Here is a 25,144-nt window from a genome sequence, read left to right as displayed (position 1 = left end):
CTAAGCATTTTCCCTTTCCAGTTCACAATCAATCCCACCCCTAGGTCAAAAATATGTATAGGACAATTGGCCTCATCTAATATTTTGTATGAACCTGTCCAGCTGTCCAGTGATTAAATGACAAGTAGATGGAGGCAGGACTTCACAGCAGGGGCATACTCCATAATGTGCTGTGCATTATCATATGTATATTATATATATTGCTCACTTATTGTATTTACCAACATCAAGGAGTTATGAGCAGAGAAAGGCCACACCATAGTGCATGTTTAAATAGGGAAAGTTTATTGATCAAAATGTATTACGCAAATACGCATTACATTTTTTTCAGCCCCCCAATCGAGAAAACAAAACCAATTACATGTTCAAAGCAACGGAACGGTGGCCCAATATCAGAGAGAACTCCACTCTTGAGTGAGCAGTGATGATTGAGCAGTCCGTTTTATTTTGCAGATTCAAGCTGCTCTTCTAAATATTCGCCACCAGATGTCACCGGAGAGGACTGTGTTGAAAAGCTTCGAGTAATGAACCGTTTTTCAATACAAGCTTCAGAAAGCTTCATTTGGCCATCACTACCAGCAGGTTACCTGGTGTAATGTTTTTCAGGTAAACAGAAACATGGTCTGACTCCTACCAACTATATAAAGAGTAACTGAAGGTTAAATGCAGCTAATATGTCCTGTTTTAAACCAGACACTTATGTCTCCGCTCCGCTGCGTCTCAGGTCTCAGCCTCTGCGCCAGAGCCAGAGCAGGGGAGAGGCCAGCTGGAACAAACCATTTTGGGAGGGGGGAGGGGTTATCTATACTTTTGTTGTTAAAATGTTCCATCTCAATTAAGTACTGTATGCTTTTGTAACGATGTAAAAGAATGGATATGGTTTTGTTGTTGTTAAATTCCTGTTAAACTTGGGATCTCAACCATGGGTTTATTTTGAAACTTTTATTTTGAAAATCCACAGCGGAAGTCTGCTACTGGTAAACGGGTCTTTCCTAAGCTTATCCGTTAGTAGCAATGAAGCTTTTGCTGTGGTAAGTTCTTCCTCAGTCCGCCCTGACTCAACATGAGTTTAAAACATATTTGAAGATCCTCATTGAGGTTAACATGACAGTGCATTAACAGCATGAACTGCCCCTCCAGTAGCATCTGAGTAGATTCAGTTTTATGACCTTGTTTTGCAATTAATTGGTTAGGCGGTAGGAAAAATGGACACGCTGAGCTAGCGGCTAACAGCTAGAGGAGGCTGTCGTGTCTAATACTGTGAAACTTCTCTTGATAGTTTGGGCGGGATCCTGTTGCTGGAAACCCATGGTTATTCATGTCCCATGTTATTGCAGGTATGTGTATTTGAAACATGTATTTGGTTGAGCTGCAGGCTAATTCTGTTTAAGAAATACTGCTTATTAAGTTTTGCCCAGTAGATGGCAGCATCGTTCCATTTACTATTGTACATGAAAGGAAATTTTGGATTTGGTCTGGAAGTTTATTTATATTTACATGAATGTGCATTTAAGAGAATTAATTTCTCTTTTTTTACCTAAACCACAATGAAGTAATATTTTTATTTTATTTTCCGCAATAAGTTTTGTTGCCATTTTATTTTTCAATCAATATTTGTTTTTTTTATTTATTTTAAGAAAACTGAGAGTTCCACTATACGATCATTTGTTTATCCGTGAGTAGCAATGAAGCTTTTGCTGTGTTTGGGCGGAGTCCTGTTGCTGGAAACCCATGGTTATTCATGTCCCATGTTATTGCAGAGACCCACTAAAGGGGAATAAACCACGCCTGAGCTCTACCCATCTGAAGTCCAGCGAGTTTTACTCATACAGCACCGGACATGGAGACTGAGGGGGGTTACATTGGTGCCGTGAGCCGTCAATCATCTGTTTGGACGGTCGACTCCTCTCAGCGACGTGGGGCCAGTTTCAACGCTGCACATTTGTGATTTATTGTTGTTCTTTCTGACACATCTTTTTTAAAGGAACAAATATAGCATTTTTGTTTTATTCTAGTCGCTGTGATGGACATCACAGAGGAGGGATCGAGTACTCCTAATTGGGGCTGGGACAATGCGTCGACGTAATCGATTACGTCGACGCGTAAAATACGTCGACGTAAAACAATTTCCCTCGATGCGTCGTCACTTTCAAAAACAGACATGGCGGCAGCGAGTAGCGGTAACATGAGTGAGGCAGTCGCAGTCGACTTAAACCACTGCACCCGAACACGCAGCTCTACAGTATGGGGATATTTTAACCGAAAAGGAAGTGATTCAGTCGTTTGCCGGCTTTGTGAGGTGGAAATGGCCTATCATAAAAGCACGACGGCTATGCACCAGCACCTCAAACGACGACATCCAGGAGCAGCTTCTGCAAAGGACAAACCACCGTAAGTTTTCAACTTTTTTACTAACGCTAGTTTTTACCCGTTAATTCATCCAGACCCCCCCCCCCCCCCAGACATACACTCACTCATAGACAGAGATAAACACCCAACCTCCATAAATGCAAAACTAATTTAAGCTGCTTAGCAGTAACATATAGCAGCTGCTGTTTAGTTGTTGTTTTTTTTATTTGTGGCCCATGCTGGCAAAATGAGTCTGAATGCGCGCAGGCTGATTATCAGAATCGGCGAAAGACGAAAATGTGAGACAGCGAATTGGCCGCAGGAGAAATGTTAACAAGGATAATGCACCACCTGCTAAACGTAGCCGTCGTGGACACTGTTACAACATTGTTAAAGTGCTTGCAAAAGCAAAATGACAACGAACTCTTGATTTGTCAAGTTTAATGTCTTTCATCCTATTTGAACGCTGTTTTTATACATAATGCTTCTCCAGCTTGATCTTATAGGTCAAAGTTATGCCATCTAATGGCTAGAAAGCAGTGCACCAGTAAAGGTGCCATCAGCTATGGCTGTTTAAACGCTATTTTTTGCAGTTATTTTTTGCAGCCATATCATATGTTCAACATTGGTGATTATCATTAATCTCTTACTGTTATGCTATGATAGCACATGGCATAACAGTAAGGCACATACATGGTTTATATATATCTATATATATCAACCAGATCCTTATCTAATTATTTTGATATTATGCTTTCCATATAATTATTTTGTAATTATTCGAATTCATCTGTGTGCTGTGTGTGATTTATGATTTCAGGAACAAACAGAAAAGTCTGGAGGACTACTGTCAGAGAAGAAGTACACCATGCACCCCCCAGGAGGTGGCTGTACTTACTGAGAGCGTCTTAGCTGTGATTTTAAAAGACATGAGACCACTTGCTGTGGTTGAGGGTGAGGGATTCAAAGAAATGCTGACCACTTTCCAACCAGGATACACTCTGCCGTCTAGGCGTCATTTTACAAGCATGATGGAGAGAAAAGTTCCTGTTTGATCCAAACAGCTTTTTGAGACAGTAACCCGCCTTTGTTGCATCTAGGCTGGATTGTTGTAACGCACTTTATTGTGGGGTTACTGATGCATCCATTATGAGTCTGCAGCTTGTGCTGCAGCACGTCTTTAACTGCAACAAGTCTGAGCACATTAGCCCATTTTAATTTCACTCCACTCCCTACCTGTACATGTGAGGCTCGTTTAAAGTCTTTTATTTGTCTTTAATCTCTTAATGGGACTGCACGTGCTGTGAAACAATTCATTCACAAGCTTTAGTGCTACTTCAGGAAGTGCTTCCTGCTGCTCTCCATCAGTCTGGATGACGAGTCTTCAGCCTGAACTCACCTGTGAGCCACAAGAGCCCAAACATGGTTTGTATTTCACCTTCATGCAGTTGTGTTTATAGTGTACATGTTAGTTATTAATGCAGTCTGCACTCCTCTCTCACACAATGTCAGTCTGACTTTGTCTTTAACCAGCTTCATTTCTACTTTACTGTAAATATAAAAGTTCCTGCACTACATCACAGTATGAGACCCTTACCTGTGACTCTGTAACTGAATGTGTTTATTGTAGTCTGAACGAATGTATCGTTCTTTATCATGCTGCTGTTGGATCTGTAGAGTTAACCTGCAGCTTCTGTTAAAGACCTGGATGAGCTCTATTGGTTAAAAGGGCTTTGAGGGCTTTGACAACAACCTCACCACTGAGCTGATGGAGCCTCTCGATGACTCGAAAGGTTAAAAACGTTAAACTCTACAGAGTCTCTGATCTGTTCACTCATCCATCAGTAATCTCCAATTCATTTTTGAGGTGAATGAATGAATGAAAGTGTGGAAACATGAATCCGACTGCCTGATAAACTCAAACTAGTCTCAATACAACAACATGCACTAAATGAAGAAACTAGGGAAGTGTAACAGAAACACAGAGCACACTCATGCTGTGTGAGAGATCATACAGCACGAGTGTGAAGCATGAAATGAACAACAGGAGACAATAAACACACAGCAGGAGAGAATCAGGACAACACAAAGTGCACGAGACCAGAGACTCACAATAACACAGAGACTAACCTCACACAGGTGCCCAAACAGAGACACCTGACTGACTTCATAACAGGGACACCAAAGGACAAAACTCACAGAGGACCAGGAGGACAAAAGAACCAGACGTCACCTACAAGAAGCCCAGAGACACTACACTGAGACGTCATGGTAACAGGAACCAGGAACATTTCACCAAAAACATGAAGAAGTTACAGAAACTCAAACACTGGACCTACGACCCCGACAGAGCCGAGCTGAAGGAGGAACACCATCAGGACGCTACACCCCCAACCGCACTGAAATAACCTGTAATGACAACATCCACAGACCAACCAGGAGAGAGCACACAGAGCAGGACTGATCTCATTGGCTGGACGCTCGCTTCTATTTAAATCTAATGACAGCAGCTGCGTCACACCTGAACACGACACTTCTGCTCTCGTGATCTACAACTGTGACTTTAACGTCAGCGACACCAACATCTGACATTATTGTAACGACATGTTTCAGTATGTCATCGTTTACAAGCTGCAGAGCAAACACGCTGAGGAGTCAGAGGTCAAAGGTCAGTGGTTTGATTCTCCTGTGAGCAGAGAGAGGATCTGAAAGTGCAGCAGGAAGTGTTGATCAGGAAGCTTTGGACAGTTTCAGACAGTAAAGGAGACTCTTTAATACGCACCACAATCTGAACTTGACAAGAACAATTCAATAGTAAAGCAAAGGGTTTAAGTTCTGTACGAGAGTTTAGATTTAGACGTTTGTCTCACTGGTGGATGCAGGCGATGCGTGCAGAGTGTCAGGCAGCAAAGTTACCTGTCAGACTGTCCAGTAGGTGGTGCAGAGGGTGGAGGGGATTCTTCATGATGATAACAGCTTGTTTAATCATCACAGCCTCAGCAACTCATCAGAGTAACACAGCAGCATACTCACACAGAGAGCACACACCCGATGAGATCAAAGGGAAGCTGGAGGCGTCTCTCAGTCAGTGCATGAAGGCTGCAGCTGCCTCCCTGCTCCTGCTCCTGAGTCCCACCTTCATCCTTTCACTCTCACAGCTCAGGAGGTCAAGCGGGCACCTGTTAAGACCCTGGAGGTTGGTAGTTTGACTCCTGGCGGCTCCAGGCTGCATGCTAAACATCCTCGGGCGGGACGCGAACACAAAGTTAGATGCATTGGACTGTGGATGTGTGTGCGTTAGACAGAAAGCACTTTGATAGAAAAAGCACAGAAAGAAGTGTTTGTGTGAGGCGAGTTTCATACAGCCAGTAAATATTGAGTAAAGTGAGAGTTCAGGTGGTGTAGAAGAGCACTACATGAGAACCAATCACAGCACAGACTCCAACAGGACAGGAGGCTTTCAGCCAGTTTGGACTGAGCAGCTCTCATTTCTACAAACCTGCCCAAATGTATGATGTGTTCAATGCTGTGATCATGATGTGCTGTTAGAGCCATTAGAGCAGGCTGTAGGTGTCGCAGGTGCAGTGGTTGGTATCATATCTCATTGATGTCATCAGTAGGAGGTAAGTGTACAGTTTCACTGACATGCAGCTGACACCATTTTTCTTTTGCCTGTCCTGACCTGTAACCATCAGAATAATCAGAACAATCTGAAAGCCAAGAAAAACGCCCCCACAGTTATTTCCCAAAGGGATCATTATGGCTTTGCTATGCTAAATGTAATAGATTTGTTTTACTTTTGAGTTATTACACTCAGAACAGACAGGACTGGGCCGAGACAGAAGAAAGACAAAGTAAAGATAAGGAGAGAAACATAGAGGAGAAGAGGGACAGAGAGAAAAGACTAAAATCTGTTTGATCCCATCCTGCAGAAAAACAAGCAAAAAGAAACAAAAAGAAACAAAAAGAAGCAAAAAGAAGCAAAAAGAAACAAAAAGAAGCAAAAAGAAGCAAAAAGAAGCAAAAAGAAACAAAAAGAAACAAAAAGAAACAAAAAGAAACAAAAAGAAGCAAAAAGAAGCAAAAAGAAACAAAAAGAAACAAAAAGAAGCAAAAAGAAACAAAAAGAAACAAAAAGAAGCAAAAAGAAACAAAAAGAAACAAAAAGAAGCAAAAAGAAGCAAAAAGAAACCAGCACACCAAGGAAACAACAACAACTTTATTTATAGAGCACATTTAAAAACCAGCGGTACACCAAAGTGCTTAACATAAGACACAGAGAAGGCCTCAGCAAAGTATCAAATATACTCACAGGTCAATGGCACTAATACACAGGGGTAATATAAAACATAATGAAAGCACAAGGCATTAAAAATATGTATAAGGGAAAATAGAGTAAGTCTAAGGTGCGAGCATGAACGAGCAGGAAAGGCGAGATTAAACAAACAGGTTTTTAACCGTGATTTAAAAGAATCACGATCAGAAGGTTATTCCACAACTCTGGTGCAGCCAGGGCAAACGCCCGGTCACCTCTAGACTTCAGCCGAGATCCAGGCTGCACCAAGAGTAACTGAGTAGATGATCAGGCAGGAACGTACGATTTAAGCAGTTCCTTAGGGTAGCTCGGTGCCGTGTTGTTGGTAAACCACAGCAAACCACAGCAGCAGCATCATGTGCACCAGTAACAGTAACTAATAAACACTGAATCCTACTGAGCAGCACACTGGACTGATAATGCACGATGTGTTTAGTGTCAGCAGCCCAGGACGACACAGTGTGTGTCTGTGTACACCTGTGTGTGTGAGCTTGTGTTCAAAAGGTTTCCATCAAGCCACATGATACACATCAGCTAAAGTGCAGGAATGTGTTGATGACTGAAACAATGCTGTGTTGAACGTCAGAGTTTTCATTTCACACCATATTGTTATACAAGTGTTCTTCTTAACACACAAGTGTTGGTCACAGAGCTCGATGTGCTGGAACTTTTTACATGTTCATGTTTCCCAACACAATATGATTAGAAAACACTACAACCATCTATTCTGGGAGATTTCATACAATCAATGAGTTAAACTGCAGGAATGTCTTAAAGACATAAAGACCTGGATGGCCGCTAACTTTCTGCTTCTTACTTCAGACCAAACTGAGGTTATTGTACTCGGCCCTGAAAATCTTAGAAATATGGTATCTAAGCAGATTCTTACTCTGGATGGCATTACCTTGGCCTCCAGTAACGCTGTGAGGAACCTTGGAGTCATTTTTGACCAGGACATGTCCTTCAACGCACATATTAAACAAATATGTAAGACTGCTTTCTTCCATTTGTGCAAATATCCTCTTAGTTGTTATTAATCTCGGCTCTGCCACCGTTTCTGGAACTGGGGACCATCACACTCCTCTGAGCTCTGTCTATAGGTTCACTTTTAACTCCCACTCTGACTAAACCATCACACTAAACTGGTGCTACTTCCTCCTAAACCAGTCCATGTTTCCTCTGACATCGTCTGTCTTTCCTGTATGTCACTGACAGAACAGGAACTGTTCTTCACCGTGTTCTTCGTTCGCTCCGGTCAGCTGAGCGGCCGTTGCTCTCAGTCCCCAAATCAGGGCTGAAACTGAGGAGACGGCGCGTTCTCCATCGTGGCTCCTCTGGAATAATCTTCCTCTTCACACGAGGCAGTCGACATCAGTGCTGCTTTTAAATCCAGAGAAACACATTTTTATTTGCTTGTTTTTGACTCAGCGGTTAACTGACTTGTATTTACTTACATTTTATTGTTTTTGCTATGTTTGTAATTTTATCCTATTTATTATTCTTATTGTATCTATTATGTTTCTATTGTTCAGCACTTTGGTCAGCCTTGTGTGTTTTTAAAGTGCTATATAAATAAACTATGATGATGATGATACACTCAGGCTGTGTCACTCTGTGACCTCTGACCCTCAGTGTCCTCTGGCCCTCAGTGTCCTCTGACCCTCAGTGTCCTCTGACTCTCACTGACCTCTGACCCTCAGTGTCCTCTGACCATCAGTGTCCTCTGACTCTCACTGACCTCTGACCCTCAGTATCCTCTGACTCTCACTGACCTCTGACCCTCAGTGTCCTCTGACCATCAGTGTCCTCTGACTCTCACTGACCTCTGACCCTCAGTATCCTCTGACTCTCACTGACCTCTGACCTCCTGTTGCAGGTGTGTGTGCTGCTGCTGTCTGCAGGTGAGTTGATGAAGTGAAACCATCAGTGAGGCTCCAACAAGAACACAAACACATTTGATGCCAGTCACAGATTTATGCATCACTCTGTTTGTGTCTGCTGATCCAATAAAGCTCTGATCCTGGAGATCCCTCCAGATCCTGTGCCAGCAGGAAGTGATGTCACTGCGCTGCAGACAGAGCAATGGTGACATCATCACAGCTCATTTCTTCTTTAATGGAAGTCATGTTGGAAATAAATCAGAGTTCATCATCACAAACGTCCAGCAGTCTGATGAAGGTCTCTACTCCTGTGCTACTGATGTGTTTGGAGAATCTCCTCAGGGCTTTCTGAGGGTCAGAGGTCAGACAATGACATCACATCCTGTATAAAGACCTGAACTCACCTGAAGTAAAAATAAGCTGACTGAACCATTTTCACCATGTCTCCTGCAGATCCTCCTCCTCATCTCCACACCTGCACCTCCTCTAATCCTGTGAACTCTCCTGCTCTTGTTTGGCCTGTAACAGACTCCTCCGCTCCTCCCTCCTCCTCCACCCTCGTGCTGGTTGTAGCAGGTCTGGTTTCGGTGGTTCTTCTTGTTCTGCTGGTTTGGGGAGTTCTCTGGAGGAAACAGAATGAAATCTTTCAGAGTTTAAAGCATGATGTCAAAGCTAGAAGGTCTCCTGACTGCAGACTGGGAGCTGACGCCACAGTAGAGCGGGTAGAACAGGAACCAGTGTGAAACAAACTCTCTCTGGATCAGCTGAAGGCTTTTCAGCGAGTTTTTAGGACTTCCTGATAATAATGAATTACGGTCGTCCAGCCTGGAAGTAATAAATGCAGGAACTAGATCTTCTTTTATGAGTTCTTATATTATCTGATCAGGCCGTTTGCTCCTGTTAAAGAGAAATGTGCATCGAACGTTGTGGGTATTCATGAGTCTAACAGTTTAAACCTGTGTGTGACGTTGTGTCCTTGAACGGCCCTGACAGACGGCTGTAGTCCATAATATTAATGTTTCCTGCTGACTGAAATAAGCAGCTGAGCTCTGTGAGGGCAGAGCTGCTGCTAACAGGTGAGTCTGTTACCTGGACTGGACTGAGTGAGCTGCTGTGTCACAGCTTTATCAGTGACACACTCAGCATGTGTGTGTGTGATATGTCATAGTGCTTGAAACACACATGAAAATATATTAAAGGTTGAATCTTTTTTCTTTTGGTTTGTGGAACAAAAATCAGCAACGAAGAAACGCGAGCGTAAAACTTGGTGTAGAAGTGCAACAAACATAAGCCGGCTCATTTGATGGTGTGAAGCTTGAAAAGGATTTGCGCACCTACATCATTATTTACGGTTTAAATTGTGCTGCCTTCAGGTGCACCTGGTAAATTCAGGAATCTCTACTCCAAACCACAGCAGGTTGTTTTAGAGGCTTTTCTGGGTTAATGTTGGTTTGTTGGCAGAAACATGTCTGTGATCGCTGTGTTGTTCTTTTTGACGCAGGATTTCATGTAACTCGGTGCTGAAATCATAACAATGAAGTTGAACAGTTCTAGTGCTCATGTGTCAGCTAGCATGCGTCAGCTAGCATGCGTCAGCTAGCATGCAGCCTGTTTCAGTTGCTCCTGCTTTTACTCTTTACTCTAATTTTTTCTTACTTATTTCTTTGTCCTTTACTGAGTGTGTCCATCTGTTTAAAAGCTTTCTTTTCAAACATGTGGATGGAGAGAGTTTTTGTTCTGCTGTTGCTTTCACTGAGGAATGGGAGCGCAGCACAGCAGCTACACACCAGAGATCAGCTGAGCCGCCTGATGCTGCTGTTGCAGATTAACTGGTGTCTCAGATTAACTGGAGACGGTCAAACAGATGTGTGACAGACTTTAAGGAGCTGCTGCCAACAAACCAGCAAATAAACACTGAATATTTCATGTGTGACATTTGTGAGGTGGCCTTAAACACAGTCCGTCAGTCTTTTTGCTCTTGAACAGTGAAATATTAAAAACTGTCTGGAGTTTATTTGGTGATGTTCTCGTGCACGAGGCGAAAACAGCAAACAAACGTCACAGTAAATCTTTCCAGCTGATGTTAGGCATCCTCCACCTGCTGAATCCACTTCAGCCTCTTCCTGCTCATGTTCCTGTTTAGAGGCACAGTCGGCCTGTAAATGGAGAAAACTGAACACAGGAATATTTGGATTTGCTTCTTTTTCTCTGCTCATGTTCAACTTGTCTGATTCAAGCTGGGAATATTTATTAGAAACAAAGTGAATAATATTATTTTATTATCACGTTGATGCAGCACATGGTTCAGTTAGCTTTGTATAAACACGTGTTAGAAATGTTCTTCAATCACCTCTTTTTACTCTCATTTCACAGCCACTACTTTTTACTTTTACTTCAGTAAAGAAGTTGAATTAGTACTTGGAGTATTTTTAACAGTAGTACTTCTACTTCAGTACACACTGTGTGTACTTTTACCACCTGTGTCTGAGACCTCCTTCAGGGTCCACCTGAAGCTCTCAGTCTGCTGTGGAAAAAGGAAATCCAGGTGAGTTTCTCCTGATCACCTGAGGCCGTCATTACTGTGTGAACCCACACACCACTCCTCACTCCTCCCACCCGCTGCACACAGTCACTGAGTACAGACCGGCTGATTCCTGTAAAGGGAGAGGCAGGAAGAGGCGGAGCAACACCTGAAAAACAAGAAGCCCAACGTCATTTTGCAGAAGTGAAAGTGTGAGAGAACAGCAGCAGAGCTGCAGTCGAGTCCTGTTTGTCTCTAAAAGAAGATTCACTGGAGTCCATCAGGTTCCTCTCAGCAACAGTGGTGAGTGCAGCTGATCACACTTCCTGCTTCTACACAAATCTTCACTCTGTTCACTTCATCAGGACTCATCACAGTCACACTGGATCCATAGAAATCTGCTCATGTAACCACAGATCCACTGTAGGAGCATCGAGCTGCTGCTTCAGTCTCACTGTGGCTCTGCTCAGGACTGTGGACTCAGGCTGTGCTCTGGACTTCAGACTGACTCCACACTTCCTGGTTATTCATCACTTCCTGTTCCTCTTAGATTGATTCTGGATCTGATTGATCATAAGGATTACAGATGTGAAAACACCTATTTATTCTTTATTGATATAAAGCCTTTGATACTGTAAACCAGCAGATTTTGGTCAGTACTTCAAAAAGTCATTCACACATTTTACAAAGATTATCTGACTTAGTGTATCCTGTAAGAGTCACAGATGATCCTCAATCATTCAGAAAACAGTCGATGCTGCACTTTATAACTTTGTGTGGAAACATGAATCTCATTATTTAGACAGATGTGTTTGAATCATCCTGATAATCAGGCTTTAAACATGTCAGAGTTCCACACATCAGCTGTGATATTCAAGCTGACCTGGATCAAACATGTCATCAGACACAAACATAGATGATGCTGTTTAATCCCAAAGCTTATTTAAACAAACTGGAGGACAGAATTCCTCCTTAAATGGGATTCTGATCAAATCCACTGATCTCGTTTTCACACACAGGCTTTATCATGGTGGCTTCTTCTCTACTAACATCAATCTTTGATTTGGACAAACAAATATGTGAAACACAAAAATAAATCAATGTTTTCTGAGGATCCAGAATAACATGAATGATGTATCCCAGCGAGTGACTGGGAAAGTTCATCTTCTTCCACATCCTGAGTTTGTGAGGATGTTCCAGTATCTGTGAGAGAAAACAGGACAGTTTTTACTGACGCACAAATGGACCAAATATACAGACACCTCTGAATAAACATGTTCTCATCAATGCCATTAAAATACTGGATCAACAGTTAATAACACATTTCTGAGGTTTGTGATTCATCGTCCTCCTCACTGTCAGCTCTACTGGAACAGTCACTGTTTAATATTAATGGCTCGTTGATCTGGACGTACAATAAGAAGTATTCAGTCACCAACAAGGTCGAAGTTTACTTCACAGTGATTGATGGAAAATATCCAACAAACTGATTTATTCAAGTATACAAATGATCTGGATGAATCTTGGACCTTCTGTAAAACAGAGAAACAATTTCACATCTTTGTAACGACTGTATTTATCTTCATCCCCAAACGTTGATCCTGTCCATCTGGACGCTGCACTGTACAGCAGACACTACGATGTTAGGTTTGTGTTTGGATGAACCAGTTTGTGTCTGAGTGTGTTGCTGGGTCTCCACCAGTTACTCTGAGAACTGAAGAAGCTTCTCTGATGAAACGTCTTCAAGAAACTCAAGGAAGTCCAGACGCTTTTCTCTCCAAGCTCCTCAGACTACTGACGCTTGTTTCTCTCTTTGTAAAATGAAATTTAAAGTGAATTTTGAATCAAATGTTTCTCTTCTTTCTCCCTCAGAGTGCAGACATGTCTGCTGCCAGCAATCTGCGATCTGAAGATCAGTTTCTGTGCTCCATCTGTCTGGATGTGTTCACTGATCCAGTCTCTACACCATGTGGACACAACTTCTGCAAAACCTGCATCAGTCAGCACTGGGACATGAATGTCATCTGTCAGTGTCCCATGTGTAAAGAGACTTTCTACACTCGACCTCAGCTGAGGGTCAACACCTTCATCTCTGAGATGGTTGCTCAGTTCAGACGTGAAGCTCAGCAGAAAGCCAGCAGCAGCAGCTCAGAGCAACAAGCTGCCAAACCAGGAGAAGTTCCCTGTGACGTCTGCACTGGAACCAGACTGAAGGCCCTGAAGTCCTGCCTGGTGTGTCAGACCTCCTACTGTCAGACTCACCTGGAGCCTCATCTGACACTGAAAGGTCTGAAAAGACATCAGCTGGTTGATGCTGTGGAGAACCTGGAAGGCAGGATGTGCACGAAGCACGATAAACTCCTGGAGCTGTTCTGTAAGACCGACCAGACATGTGTCTGCATGCTCTGCTCTGCTTTAGACCACAAGAACCACGAGTTTGTTCCTCTGAGAGAAGAATATGAAGGAAAGAAGGCAGAGCTGGAGAAGACAGAGGCTGAGATTCAGCAGATGATCCAGAAGAGACGACTGAAGATTCAGGAGATCACAGAGTCGGTGAAGATGAGTAAAGATGCTGCAGACAGACAGAAAGCAGAAGGTGTTCAGGTCCTCACGGCTCTGATGGAGTCTGTTGAGAGACGCCTGAAGGAGCTCATGAAGGAGATCGAAGACAAACAGGAAGCTACAGAGAAACAGGCTGAAGGTCTCATCAAAGATCTGGAACAGGAAATCTCTGAGCTGATGGAGAGAAGCTCTGAGGTGGAGCAGCTCTCACGCTCTGAAGACCACCTCCACCTCCTCCAAAGCTTCTCCTCCCTGAAAGCTGCTCCACCCAGCAAGGACTGGACAGAGGTCAGAGTTCATCCACCATCATATGAGGGGACTGTGGGGAGAGCTGTGGCTCAGCTGGAGGAGACAGTCTGGAAACCCATGAAGAAGAAGCTGTTAGAGGCTGCAGAGCTGCAGAGGGTGCAGCAGCATGAGGTGGATGTGACTCTGGATCCTGATACAGCTTATCCTAAACTCATCCTGTCTGATGATGGAAAACAAGTTTATCATAGTGATGTGAGGAAGAATCTTCCAGACAACCCAGAGAGATTTTCTCCATGTCCTTGTGTTTTAGGAGAGCAGAGTTTCTCTTCAGGCAGATTTTACTTTGAGGTTCAGGTTAAAGGAAAGACTGCGTGGATTTTAGGAGTGGCCACAGAGTCGATCAACAGGAAGGGACGAATCACAGCGAGTCCTCAGAATGGTTTCTGGACTGTAGTGCTGAGAAATGGAAATGAGTACAGTGCTTGTGCTTCCTCTCCAGTCCCCCTCTGTCTCCATCCTGGTCCTGAGAAGGTGGGGGTGTTTGTGGATTATGAGGAGGGTCTGGTCTCCTTTTATGATGTAGGTGCTGCAGCTCTGATCTACTCCTTTACTGGCTGCTCCTTCACTCACAAACTCCACCCATTCTTCTGTCCCAGTCCTAATCATGGAGGTAAAAACTCTGCACCTCTGATCATCTGTCCTGTCAATAACATTAATCGATCCCTTTCATTGGAAGAACCGCTTGATTTCTATTCTGATTCTGATTGAAGTAAAAACTTGAGGTAAAAACTCTGCACCTCTGATCATCTGTCCTGTCAATCAAACTGATCAACGACTGATTTTATTGGATGAATGATTGATTTTTCTTGAAGGGAACAAATGAACATATTGAGTGTAAATCCTCTACAGTCTCCATGTTTCTATAGAATCTGATCATCAGGACTCTGATTCACACTTTGATTCTCATGGAGTTTGATTTGAACAGAAGAAAAGTTGAATCAGGAAATGTTCCCACTGATGGAGACTCGAGCTGAAGAGCAAATATCAGAGAACAAATGTCCAAAAGCTTCATTTCCAATAAAGTTTGTTCAATGCTTTGAGTGAATCCAGACTCATGTGTGGCTGTTATACGGAGCATCAGAGTCCAGCTGAGTTATGTTGGATACAAACTGCTTATTTTGGCTCTGTGAGGAGTTTTGTTCACTGAAAACTGATGAGACGGATAATATTCAAAGAACTCTGTAGAGATTCATGCATCCATGTCCTCCACCTGCAGGTGTGGAGGAGAAAGGTGGAGCACAGACTGCTGCATCCTTCCAGTCACATCATTTTGATGATTATATTTGCATGTTGTGATGATTTGGGTTAAAGACAAACAGAGTTGAACGGCTGCAGTCACAGCATGCAGACGATGCTGAAGCTGAGCTGTCAGTGAACATGTTTCACTGTGATTTGATTTGAAGAATAGAAAGTGTGTGTGGCTGCTGACAGCTGCAGTCTCTGCTAGTCTGCATAACACACACACATGTAGCCCTCATTTACTCAATACCATTAAATAAATGGGCTTTGGGTTCTTTTTCTAGTGTACTCCCGTACGATATTTTTAAGCTAACTTCTCTTTTGTTTCTGGGATCAATGAAGCTTATTCCTTAACAGCAGCACTACACGTGAAAATGAACACGAGTGTCTACAGTGCAGTAAATCATGTCATACACCATGTAAAGTAGAGCATTGCAACCCTCCTTTAATTTACCAAACAATGAAAACAAGAAAATAACAAAATGGCAGATTTCAGTATTCAGGCAAACCAAAAACACACACAGCAATTTACCCACTGTACACAGAATCTCCACACACACAGTGTAAACCACCAGTGATAACACAATTACAGTCCCAAACTAAACCTAAAGCCGGCAGAGATAAACCCTACGTTGCAGGCCTGTGTTGCTCCAGTATAAATCCAAAACGATCTCCCAACCGGAAGTTCTTCACTCAACGAGCAAAAAATAAATAAATAAACTCAGTACCTTGTGAAACGTGCAATTCCCACCAGATTAATCCAGGTAACAAGTTGTCTTCAGCTCCTTCAGAAACACTCCGCTCTGAATGCAGCAGCACAAAGATGAGGAAGGTCCGTGATCTCCACCTGCTCCACAAGCTACCTGTTTTACCTTCCCACGTTGCCAGAGGTACTCTGAGTGACGCGGGCACTCAGAGTGACTATCTGGGGTGTGTCCGTCGTTATCCAGTTCGGTAACGATCCTCTGCAGCTTGTTATGTTCCACAACTTTAGCTAAACAGCAGCCTACAGTAGTCCTTATTAGCGAACGGCTGGGTTAGCCTCACTTTAACTTTAACGTGCACGGCCGCAAGAAACAAAGCACACAGTCCAGCAGACTCACGCTGAAACTTTACGTGTTATGTCACTAGCTTACCGACACTGACTTATCTGTCCGAAAAGTCAAAACACACTTACTACTAAGCTAACTTCTCTGGATGCTCGTGTAACTCACGCACCACCGCCCTCTCTCCTCGCGCTCTCTTTTTTTCCTTTTCCTTCTCCACCCTGTGTTACCTTCACAGACCTTATCCCCGTAGGAAATTACAGTTCTCACAAACAATTCACAAGAAAAGAAAGATAACTTATTTTAAACAATGCAAACATGTTTTTAATCATTTTACATGAACTTTTACCTTTTTAATAAACAAGAAAATTTAAATAAATGAACTCTTTGATATTTATATTCTCAGACTTCACTTATCTTTTACTATTTATGCATCTTTTTAACCCGGGTTACACACACAACATTCCCCCTGAGGCAACGATGCAGCAACAACACAAAGAACAGCTGCAGACACACACACACACACACACACAATATCATTTTATTCTGTCTTTGTTTTGATTTTTTACAATTTTTGCACATTGCACTTTATGTCGTCCTGTGTTGATTTTCTGTTATATGTAGGGATGGGTACCGGTATCCGGTGACATAAACGGTAGTAACCAGACGAAAAGCAGCGCACATTTCAGTGCTTTATTTTCCTGAGCTGTCACACACTTTGGCTTCTAGCCAATCATTTTACCTTTGCAAGTGTAGTAGGCGGGGCCAGGTACGTACGTTCTTTTAGAGCAGAGCTACAGATTAAAAATGTCCAAGGCGAAGCGATCAAAAGTCTGGCTGTACTTCACAGCAAAATATGCAAAGTCAGCAGCAACAAGTGCTTTAAGCTGATACTGTGATACTGTCAAAGGAGGTAACACCTCAAATCTGATGAAACACCTGGCGACGCATAGCGTTTTTTTTAAAAGCCGAGAAATGCGCCGTATTTGATAGCTTGCTGCGAGACCTCACACCGTGCACATCTACTGCGGGTGTGGTGCCTGTTATCGGACCCGGAGTTAGCAACATCCCCCAAAAACACGAAGAGGAGAGTCCTGGCCCCTAGCCCTGCCAGTGTAGCAGAAATGATGAGGATGATGATGCAGCAGCAGCCGTTCTTCTCTGCGTGAGTAGCTTAATGTTGTTCGTGTGTAATTTACGTTGAGTAGGCTAACCACGTTATTACATTAATGCATGTAAGGTGAACTAGCAAACATCATCATAGCTACATGCGGCTGTCTTCTTGTTTGATGGCAGATACTCCCTTCACCCTGGCCAAAAAGGCTAAAATGACCAAAGAAAAAGAGGGAAACAGCTGAACATGAGAGGTTTTTGGACAAAGTTTGTGTTTTTTCCATTGTTTAAGCACTGCTTCCAGCCAAGAGTGATACCATATATGCCCCATAGCTGCAGAAAAGGCTAACATTGTTATCTTTTTACAAAAAACCAGCTGAACATGAGAGGTTTTTGGACCAATTTTGTGTTCTTCATTCTTTAAGCACCGGTTTGAGCTCCGTTTAAGCAGGAACATTGTGTACTGTACCTGGACATGGTTGTGTAACACAGTAACGGGAAAAAACAATATTAATTATTATTAATTAAAGAATATATTAATGGGCCAATAGGTTCGACTATAGAAGCACAGGGATGTGTTTTAATGAGACACAGAGACAAGAATGTAACTCAAAAGAACAAACCGGCTTTAGTGAAATAAAGCATGAGTTTGACAACCACAGGTTAAAGGCGATTTACAATTGTAGAAAAGAACAACAAATGAAAGCAAAGGAAAACACATAAAAATAATAACTTTTGATCTCAATGTTGGGACACCCTAGTAACCTGACTCCTTAACTGTTATAGAAAGCAGATTACACAAATTCAGTGTTCATTCAGATGAAAATCTCACACACCTTTCACATGTGGAGAATGTTCTACACAACAGCTTATCATTTAAAGTCCCAAATAAAACATGTCCAAGGGGTAAAGTCCAAAAACTCCCAGGGTGTGAAAGAAAATAGGGGTGAGAGAATGTCAGTCAGTGGTGTTATAACCAGCTGTGTGTGAAAGTGTGAGTGATACAGTCCTACCACAACGCAAAGTGCAGCAGATCATCAAGAAAGAAGCGAATCTCAGTCTTTCAAAGTCCAGGTGGGAAGGCTCGCACCTCAGGAACAATCCAGTGTACAATAAACCAGACCTGTCAACAGAAGGGGTCAGCAACTCAAATATTAATTATGCTGTTCTAGCTGTAATTCACAACTTAGAAGTTTGATGATGTCATATTTGACATAAATGACAAAAAATAAAACATCTCTCTCATACAAACTATGCATTAATGCAACGTATTGTTAAAACACTTTTCCAAATAATATATGAAAACATTAAAACTTACAATCCAACAAAGGAAAGTTATTGCAAATGCGACAATTATAAATCAAAACAATTTAGAGAGTCATGGTGCCACGACAATAACTTGGTCTTAAACACCAAAAAGACCAAGGAGATCATTGTAGATTTCCGGAAGAAGGGTCATAACAACCATCTGCCTCTCTTCATTGGCAGTGAGGCGGTGGAGAGGGTGAGCAGTTTTAAATTCTTGGGGGTAACTGTGACCGAGGACCTGTCCTGGGGCAACCACATCACCTCAGTTGCACGGAAGGCCCAACAGCGCCTCTACTACCTGAGGAGACTGCGGAGCGCACACATTCCCAGATCTCTGATGTTGAACTTCTACAACTGTGCCATCAGCAGCGTTCTGATGTATGGATTTCTAGTGTGGTTCCCCAGCTGCACCAAGGCCGATCAGCAAGCACTCCAGCGGGTGGTGAAAGAAGCTGGCAGAATTATTGGAACAAGTCTGCCAGAGATCAGTAATATCTTCCCCACTCGCTGTCTGAGGAGGGTGCACAGTATCCTGCGGGACCAACATCACCCTGCGCGCCACCTTTTCCATCTGCTGCCCTCAGGGAGAAGGTACAGGTCTATACAGGCCAGAACATCCAGACTGGCCAACAGCCTGTATCCACAGGCTGTGAGGCTCCTGAACTCTCTGCCCCCCTCTCACGGACAATAACCATATCCAACTTCTTAATAGCAATGAACTGGTCTGCATTGGTGCATCAAATCTTTATTCTCTTTCCCCTCCTGCCCCCCCCTCTTTCTTAAATAGATAACTATCATATCTGATATCATATCTCACAGTACAATAATATTGAATGGGTTGCATTGTTGTATTTTGTCATGTTTCTCAGGTCTTTGTCTGAATTTCTTATGAACATTACTTGTCATTTTCTCATGTTGTTGCTAAGGATTGTCTTGTTGTACTGGAGTCACACTGGGTTAAATATTTACACTTGGGTTTTAAGGGGTATTTATTATTTTCTTCATTATTTTATTTACGGGTTGTATGGAAGCCCCAAACGCAATTTCATTGTTCTCTGACAATGACAATAAATACTTAAATACATAAATAAATACATAAATACATGCCACCTTAAAATGAAACTGAAAAACAATATTGTAACTGAAATAAATGTACTCTTGTATTGAAAGTTTAAAAAAATGATAGTGAAAAACAATTAATTGAAACTACATTTTTTGTATCACATTTTTTGTTTTTCAGTTTCAATCTGCTGGCACTGTCCGGGGGTGCGCTTAAGGGGCGGAGATTCCGACCTGCATGTATTTGCATACATTATAGAGGCAACTAGTGCTGACCAAGCTGTCATCTTTCTCTCTTCACCTCTTTCAATGGCTGCTTCAATTTCAGCTTGACCCTCTAAACTGCACGTAAGCAACTGTTTTTTGTCATCTTTCCTTGCTGTCCCACTGGGCTGGACATGAGTTTAGTTTTTTTAGCTACATCTGGTGAAGTTGTGGTAAAATGTTAATGTAACCCAGTGTTAATTTGGTGATCTGATATGGTGTGATATTCAGTATATCTGTATTGGGTGTTCGGTTATAAAATGTTCTTCAATGATTTTGAGGGTTTTTGTATTGCTATTGATTTGCGGCTGCTTTACAACGGTCGACTGTGGTAGTACATCCTAGTGGGAGGGGCTACGAGCTCACATGGCTTGTAGCTGTGCCAGAGCAACACGTTCAACTATCAAATAAATGTTGTGTTTAGCCTATCAAGCCTACAAGTTCCTAATAAAAAAATGCATCCTCTTAGTTTTACTACATTTCTTTATACTATAATATTATTTCTTAATACTTGGAGCTGAAAGCTGAAGGAAAAGAAAAAAAGATACATAGTCCATATACAGAAGTCTAGAAAATACTACATTATCTGAACTCAAAAAAATGATTTTTTTTTCCAGTAATGCGTTTTGTTTTGGGTTTTTTTAGCCTGAATAATTTTATACTAGCAATGATTTTAATTAAATTTGAATTTCTTAGTCATTCCCAGTGTTATTATGCGATGTGGACAATTACACCTACTTTTACATATACATGTGTCATCTAAGGGTATTCTCTCTGCACAATATCACAACTCTCTTGGTGTGATTCAGTGAATTTCAACTTGACTGCATTAACATTTCAACCTTGGAAATTGCCCACAGTTATATTTACATGCAATCTCATGTTCACATTTGAAAAGCAATCAGTGTAATTTTCAGGTCTTGTCACACAAAGGAGCATTAACGTACAGGAGCAGTGTAATATCTAATGCACAGAAATCACTGATTCATCTGCACTGAGAAAGAAAAAGAAATGTCCAAGAGGGTCGAGTACCACATTCTCAGCTGTAGACTTTTACAAGATAAATGATTAAAGGCAGAAAGAAAAATGAGTCAGACAAAGCACATGTTCCTCATCTAAGAACATCTAGTGATGCTGTTGTTACGTTCTGGTCCCGGCAGAAACATAAACGTAACAAAAAGTTTGCCCCACTCACTCCCCACCCACGCACAAACTTCAGCAACAACACTTTTTTCAATTATTTAAGCAGCCATTTATTTTCATCGGCAGTGAGCAATGCCAAAACAATAAACAAAACTCCCTACAAACCATCCCTACACTTCCCTACACCAAAATAAAAAGAAGCCAAAACAAAAGACAAGTCGCTTACCTAACTATCTAACAAAAACAGGAGAAAACTTGTTCAGCAAAAGAAAACGGCTTCTCACGCCTACTAGGCTGCGACAGTGAAAGATATACAGCAAAGGAAAAAAAAGTGACTGCCACTTGTTAACTTATTTACAACTATCTACATGGCAAGGCTAGAGGTACATGTGAATACTCCAGCCTATACTGTAATGACACAACACACACAACTCCGTGACCGAGTCAACGGGGTTCCAAAAAAAAAGCACTCCCAGGTGACTGTCATCCGGACGTTAAGTACTGGAGGTGGTCCATCAATTATCCAGTCCGAAGATATGTAGAGACTCCACCCAGATACCTAGCAGCCACGCCCAGGTGTCCACCTCCTAGGAGAGAAAAAAGGGAAAATACCGCCAGCCATCCTCCGGTGGGAGGCACAACACCAACAAACACATCACTGGGTCATAACACTGTGGTAAAAAATAACCAGAATAAATCAGAAATTACTCAGGCACACAAGAGTCTTTTTACTAGAGCAAATGGTGTGATGCTTTTCCAGCCAAATTTATGACTGATGAAAATATGGAGACAAAAGTATGGTCCTTAAACAATAAAGTTCATGTTGACTGAAGATAAAAGTAAAGTATTTCTTGCCTGAAAATATAAGAATGCACTTTTAAATAATCATCATACATTGGGAATTTGTTTCTTTAATTAACACAATCTGAAACTTGACTAATAGTGACTTAATTTAAAAAGCTAATTTGATTTAATTTTTACAGCAAGCTTGAAAACAAAACTAATTTGTAGGTACTGTGGGGGTTTTTTGGGTGCCAATTTTGAAATGGTGTCACCACCTTAATTGGGTCCATTAATGTTTGGACAATGACTATTTTTTTGTGATTTTGACTTTGTGCACCACCACAGCAGAACTTAAATGAACAAAAAAAGATGTGATTGAAGCGCAGGCTTTCATCTATTATTCAAAACTAAATTATTACGTTGTTAAGTGCTTACAACCATTTTGATACTTATGTCTTCATTTTCAGAGACTTGGAAGTAATTCAACAAGCTAACATCATTTTAAATATTATGACTTTTTAAAATATTTTACTTATATTTTTACTTGTATGTAAAATCTTGCAGTCAATGCCTGCCATAAGGCTAGAACGCCTGTAGTTCATGAAATGCTGTGTTTCCTCTCTTGAGATGCTCTTCCAGGCTACTGCAGCTGTCTTCAGTTTCTGCTTGTTTATTTGTATTTCTGTATTCAATTTTGCCTTCAGTAACAGAAAGGCTGCTCTACTACACTGAGATCAGGTGACTAACTTGGCCACTGAAGACTATCCATTTTCTTTACCTTGCTTAATTATCCATTTGCACTGTGAAGGGCCAAAGAGTTTTGCAGCATATGGCTGAATTCAAGCAGAGTACAGCCCCATGCATGATGTGACTACTTCCATCAGAGGTAATATTGTCAATAAACACTAGTGGCCTGAGGGGTTGACTGCACACTTACACAGCCAGGCTTTCTTTGCATTAGCTGGCCTGACTTAAAACCCCAGTTAGAAATAACAGCTATTACATTGGTGGTTGTCAGCTTTCTCCACTAAGGCCAGCTTCCTGCCTTATGCTTTATGCATGTTCACTTCAAAGTTAAAAAAAGGGCATTTCACAGGTCATATGACTTCTTTCCCACAAAAGTGATCCCTATGAGTGCCACCTACTCCAGTCACAGACAGATGATAAGGATGGTGATAAAATGGTAATTAAAACTCTATAAAGAACAGTGGCAGGCTCAGCTGCAAGGGAGGGGTGGAGCAGTGGGTTCAGAGGGCAGTGCTAGGGGAGGCTGGATATCAGCTGGCCTTCATTAATTCCATCATGTCTCCCCTATTTTATTTTTACAGCACTCTTCACCAAGTGGCACGGTGTGACTCAGGTCATATCTTCACAAGAACATAAAAAAACAAACAAACCCCAAAACAGAACAGTGAAATGCAACACTTACACAAATAAAGAGGTTAACACTACATTTTAGTTCAAGTTAATTATTTTTATTGCAGAGTGCCGCTGTTCTAAGGTGACAGCTGCACATTAGAGCTCCGAAACATTTAAACATTCACATCTCCTGTCTAATATCTAATAAAGGAAAATGGGAATGACTTTAAAAAAGATAAAAGATAAAAAAGTGAAATCAATTTTACTGCTTGAATAGGTACTCTTCATGAGAGTTCTGTGTTCTAATCGCTGCAATTCCAGCAGTGCAAGCGATACTTTAATCTACTGGTAACATTTATACATTTTATGCATCAGCAAATCAATACACAGGTATTCCTGTAACAATATGATGGACAGTTTGCGCTTTATTCAGTGGTTTTAGTAAAGTACAGCATTACCACTTGCAAAAAATTATATTTCCCTGGCAGAGAATCTGTAAGTTATTACAGTGATCTAGGCAGGTAAAAAGATACTTCAGAACACTGACTTTAACCTGAGCATAACTCTAACCTATTAATCTTGCATTATAGTACATTCCTCTGGTTCCAATTCCTCTGGTTCTCGAGCAGGTCTATGTACCTGGTCTTGACTTGGCTAGATACTGAAAAAGTTTTCTCCTAACCAATTCTGCAATCATCCACTAGTGTTGAGCACTTGAAAAGAAGGCAACCGGATTTCTTTCGGTAAAAAGAGGTCCAACACTCAAAGACAAGGTCTCAAGACTGCCATGACGTGGATGGCTGAGAACCTAAACAGATATCATAATATGTGAACAATGGATATAAAATAATACAGCTTGAGTGAAGCAACTGCAGGGACACTTGACTGTGATTAGTTGTTTGGATAGTTTGGATCCCACATAAGAACTGATCCAGTCTAGAACTAACAATTTCAGAAATGATCTGCAAAACAGTGACATCTTTACAGGGACCCGTTTGACTTCAACGGGTTAATGGGTGGAGCACAGGATTTTGGATGAGGTGAGCAGGGCAGTCTTTTGAGGCTTATGAGATTAGTAACTATAATAGCTCCCAGAGTGATGACCATTAGGATGGTTAGTGCTGCAGCCCTACCATCCTCATAAATAAATGACAGACTTTTATAAAGTATCACAATCACTTGTTAAATTAGGATGCTTTGAAATTAATGAACAACTGAGAAATTGAATTGATATTTTGTGGATCATACCATGACAGTGATGTCATCATATCCAAAAGCAATAGAAATTCAGTTTGCAACTGGAAATTTAGGCTTATCAGAAAAATTGTATCCACAAAAAGGAAAGAAGAGGGCTTAGTTTGACTTAAGCTGATTAAAAAGAAAAGTGAAAATTGTTTACATTTGACCTCAGAATTGTGTAATTGTGTTTATTTATGAAGTAATTTAAACAAAATCAAACCAGATGATCTGTTCTATATGGAGTAAATATGGTTTACATGTTTTTGGCATATTTATTTACAGTCATCTTGTTCATGTTGCTACAGTGCCACTGAATGAAAAGACAATATAAAGCCTTACATAGCATGTTTCATGACTGTAAAGCCAGTAGATACTCACAGTTAAACAAGCAAATGACGCAAGTGGCCATAAAGCTAGTATCTTTATATCAGAAAATTTAAAACATCCTCTGAACTAAAAGCAAAATGGAAACACTCAACCTACAACTATGTACGAGTATGCTTAGTTATTCAGCTTTTTTCTCCGATTTTCTGCTAAAACAGATCAAGATGACTTTTTAAAAACAGAATTAATGGTTAACTATAGTGGTTAAGGCACTGGACTGTGACCCAGGAGTGAAATTCAAAGGTGTTATCAGCACGAAAGAACCACAGTA

General features: G+C 41.5%; 1 protein-coding gene and 2 long non-coding RNA genes across 4 annotated transcripts; 2 read left to right on the top strand and 1 right to left on the bottom strand.

Moving 5' to 3' along the window:
* Positions 1-5,190: 5,190 nt before the first annotated feature.
* LOC145425981 (uncharacterized) lies at positions 5,191-6,541 on the top strand. Its single transcript, XR_013906750.1, has 2 exons — positions 5,191-5,928; positions 6,054-6,541. It is a non-coding gene; the product is annotated as an uncharacterized LOC145425981 (long non-coding RNA).
* Positions 6,542-11,167: 4,626 nt separating this feature from the next.
* Positions 11,168-14,981, top strand: LOC113009827 (E3 ubiquitin-protein ligase TRIM21-like). Of its 2 annotated transcripts, none has more exons than XM_080299476.1 (2): positions 11,168-11,368; positions 12,938-14,981. In XM_080299476.1, the coding sequence occupies exon 2, from the start codon at positions 12,947-12,949 to the stop codon at positions 14,642-14,644; it is 1,698 nt and encodes a 565-aa protein (XP_080155602.1). In that variant the 5' UTR covers positions 11,168-11,368; positions 12,938-12,946; the 3' UTR covers positions 14,645-14,981. The 2 variants fall into 2 exon arrangements, with proteins under 2 accessions (XP_080155602.1, XP_080155601.1); XM_080299475.1 differs by lacking the exon at positions 11,168-11,368 and having other exon boundaries at positions 12,914-14,561; positions 14,674-14,981.
* LOC145425980 (uncharacterized) lies at positions 11,705-19,400 on the bottom strand. The gene is made up of 2 exons (XR_013906749.1): positions 15,904-19,400; positions 11,705-12,268 (listed from the first exon to the last, which is right to left on the bottom strand). It is a non-coding gene; the product is annotated as an uncharacterized LOC145425980 (long non-coding RNA).
* Positions 19,401-25,144: the final 5,744 nt, after the last annotated feature.

This window comes from Astatotilapia calliptera, chromosome 3 (genome assembly GCF_964374335.1).
Source record: "Astatotilapia calliptera chromosome 3, fAstCal68.1, whole genome shotgun sequence".
NCBI classification, from domain to species: Eukaryota; Metazoa; Chordata; class Actinopteri; order Cichliformes; family Cichlidae; genus Astatotilapia; species Astatotilapia calliptera.
Note: the sequence above shows the minus strand (reverse complement) of the source record. Positions and strands in the feature narration are given on the sequence as shown.

What these genes read in the sequence shown, in the direction of transcription:
- LOC113009827 (XM_080299475.1), top strand. Translation starts at nt 12,914, where the DNA reads ATGTTTCTCTTCTTTCTCCCTCAGAGTGCAGACATGTCTGCTGCCAGC. An exon ending in TGGAGGTAAAAACTCTGCAC is followed by an intron (nt 14,562 to 14,673) that starts CTCTGATCATCT and finishes AAAACTCTGCAC; the next exon opens with CTCTGATCATCTGTCCTGTC.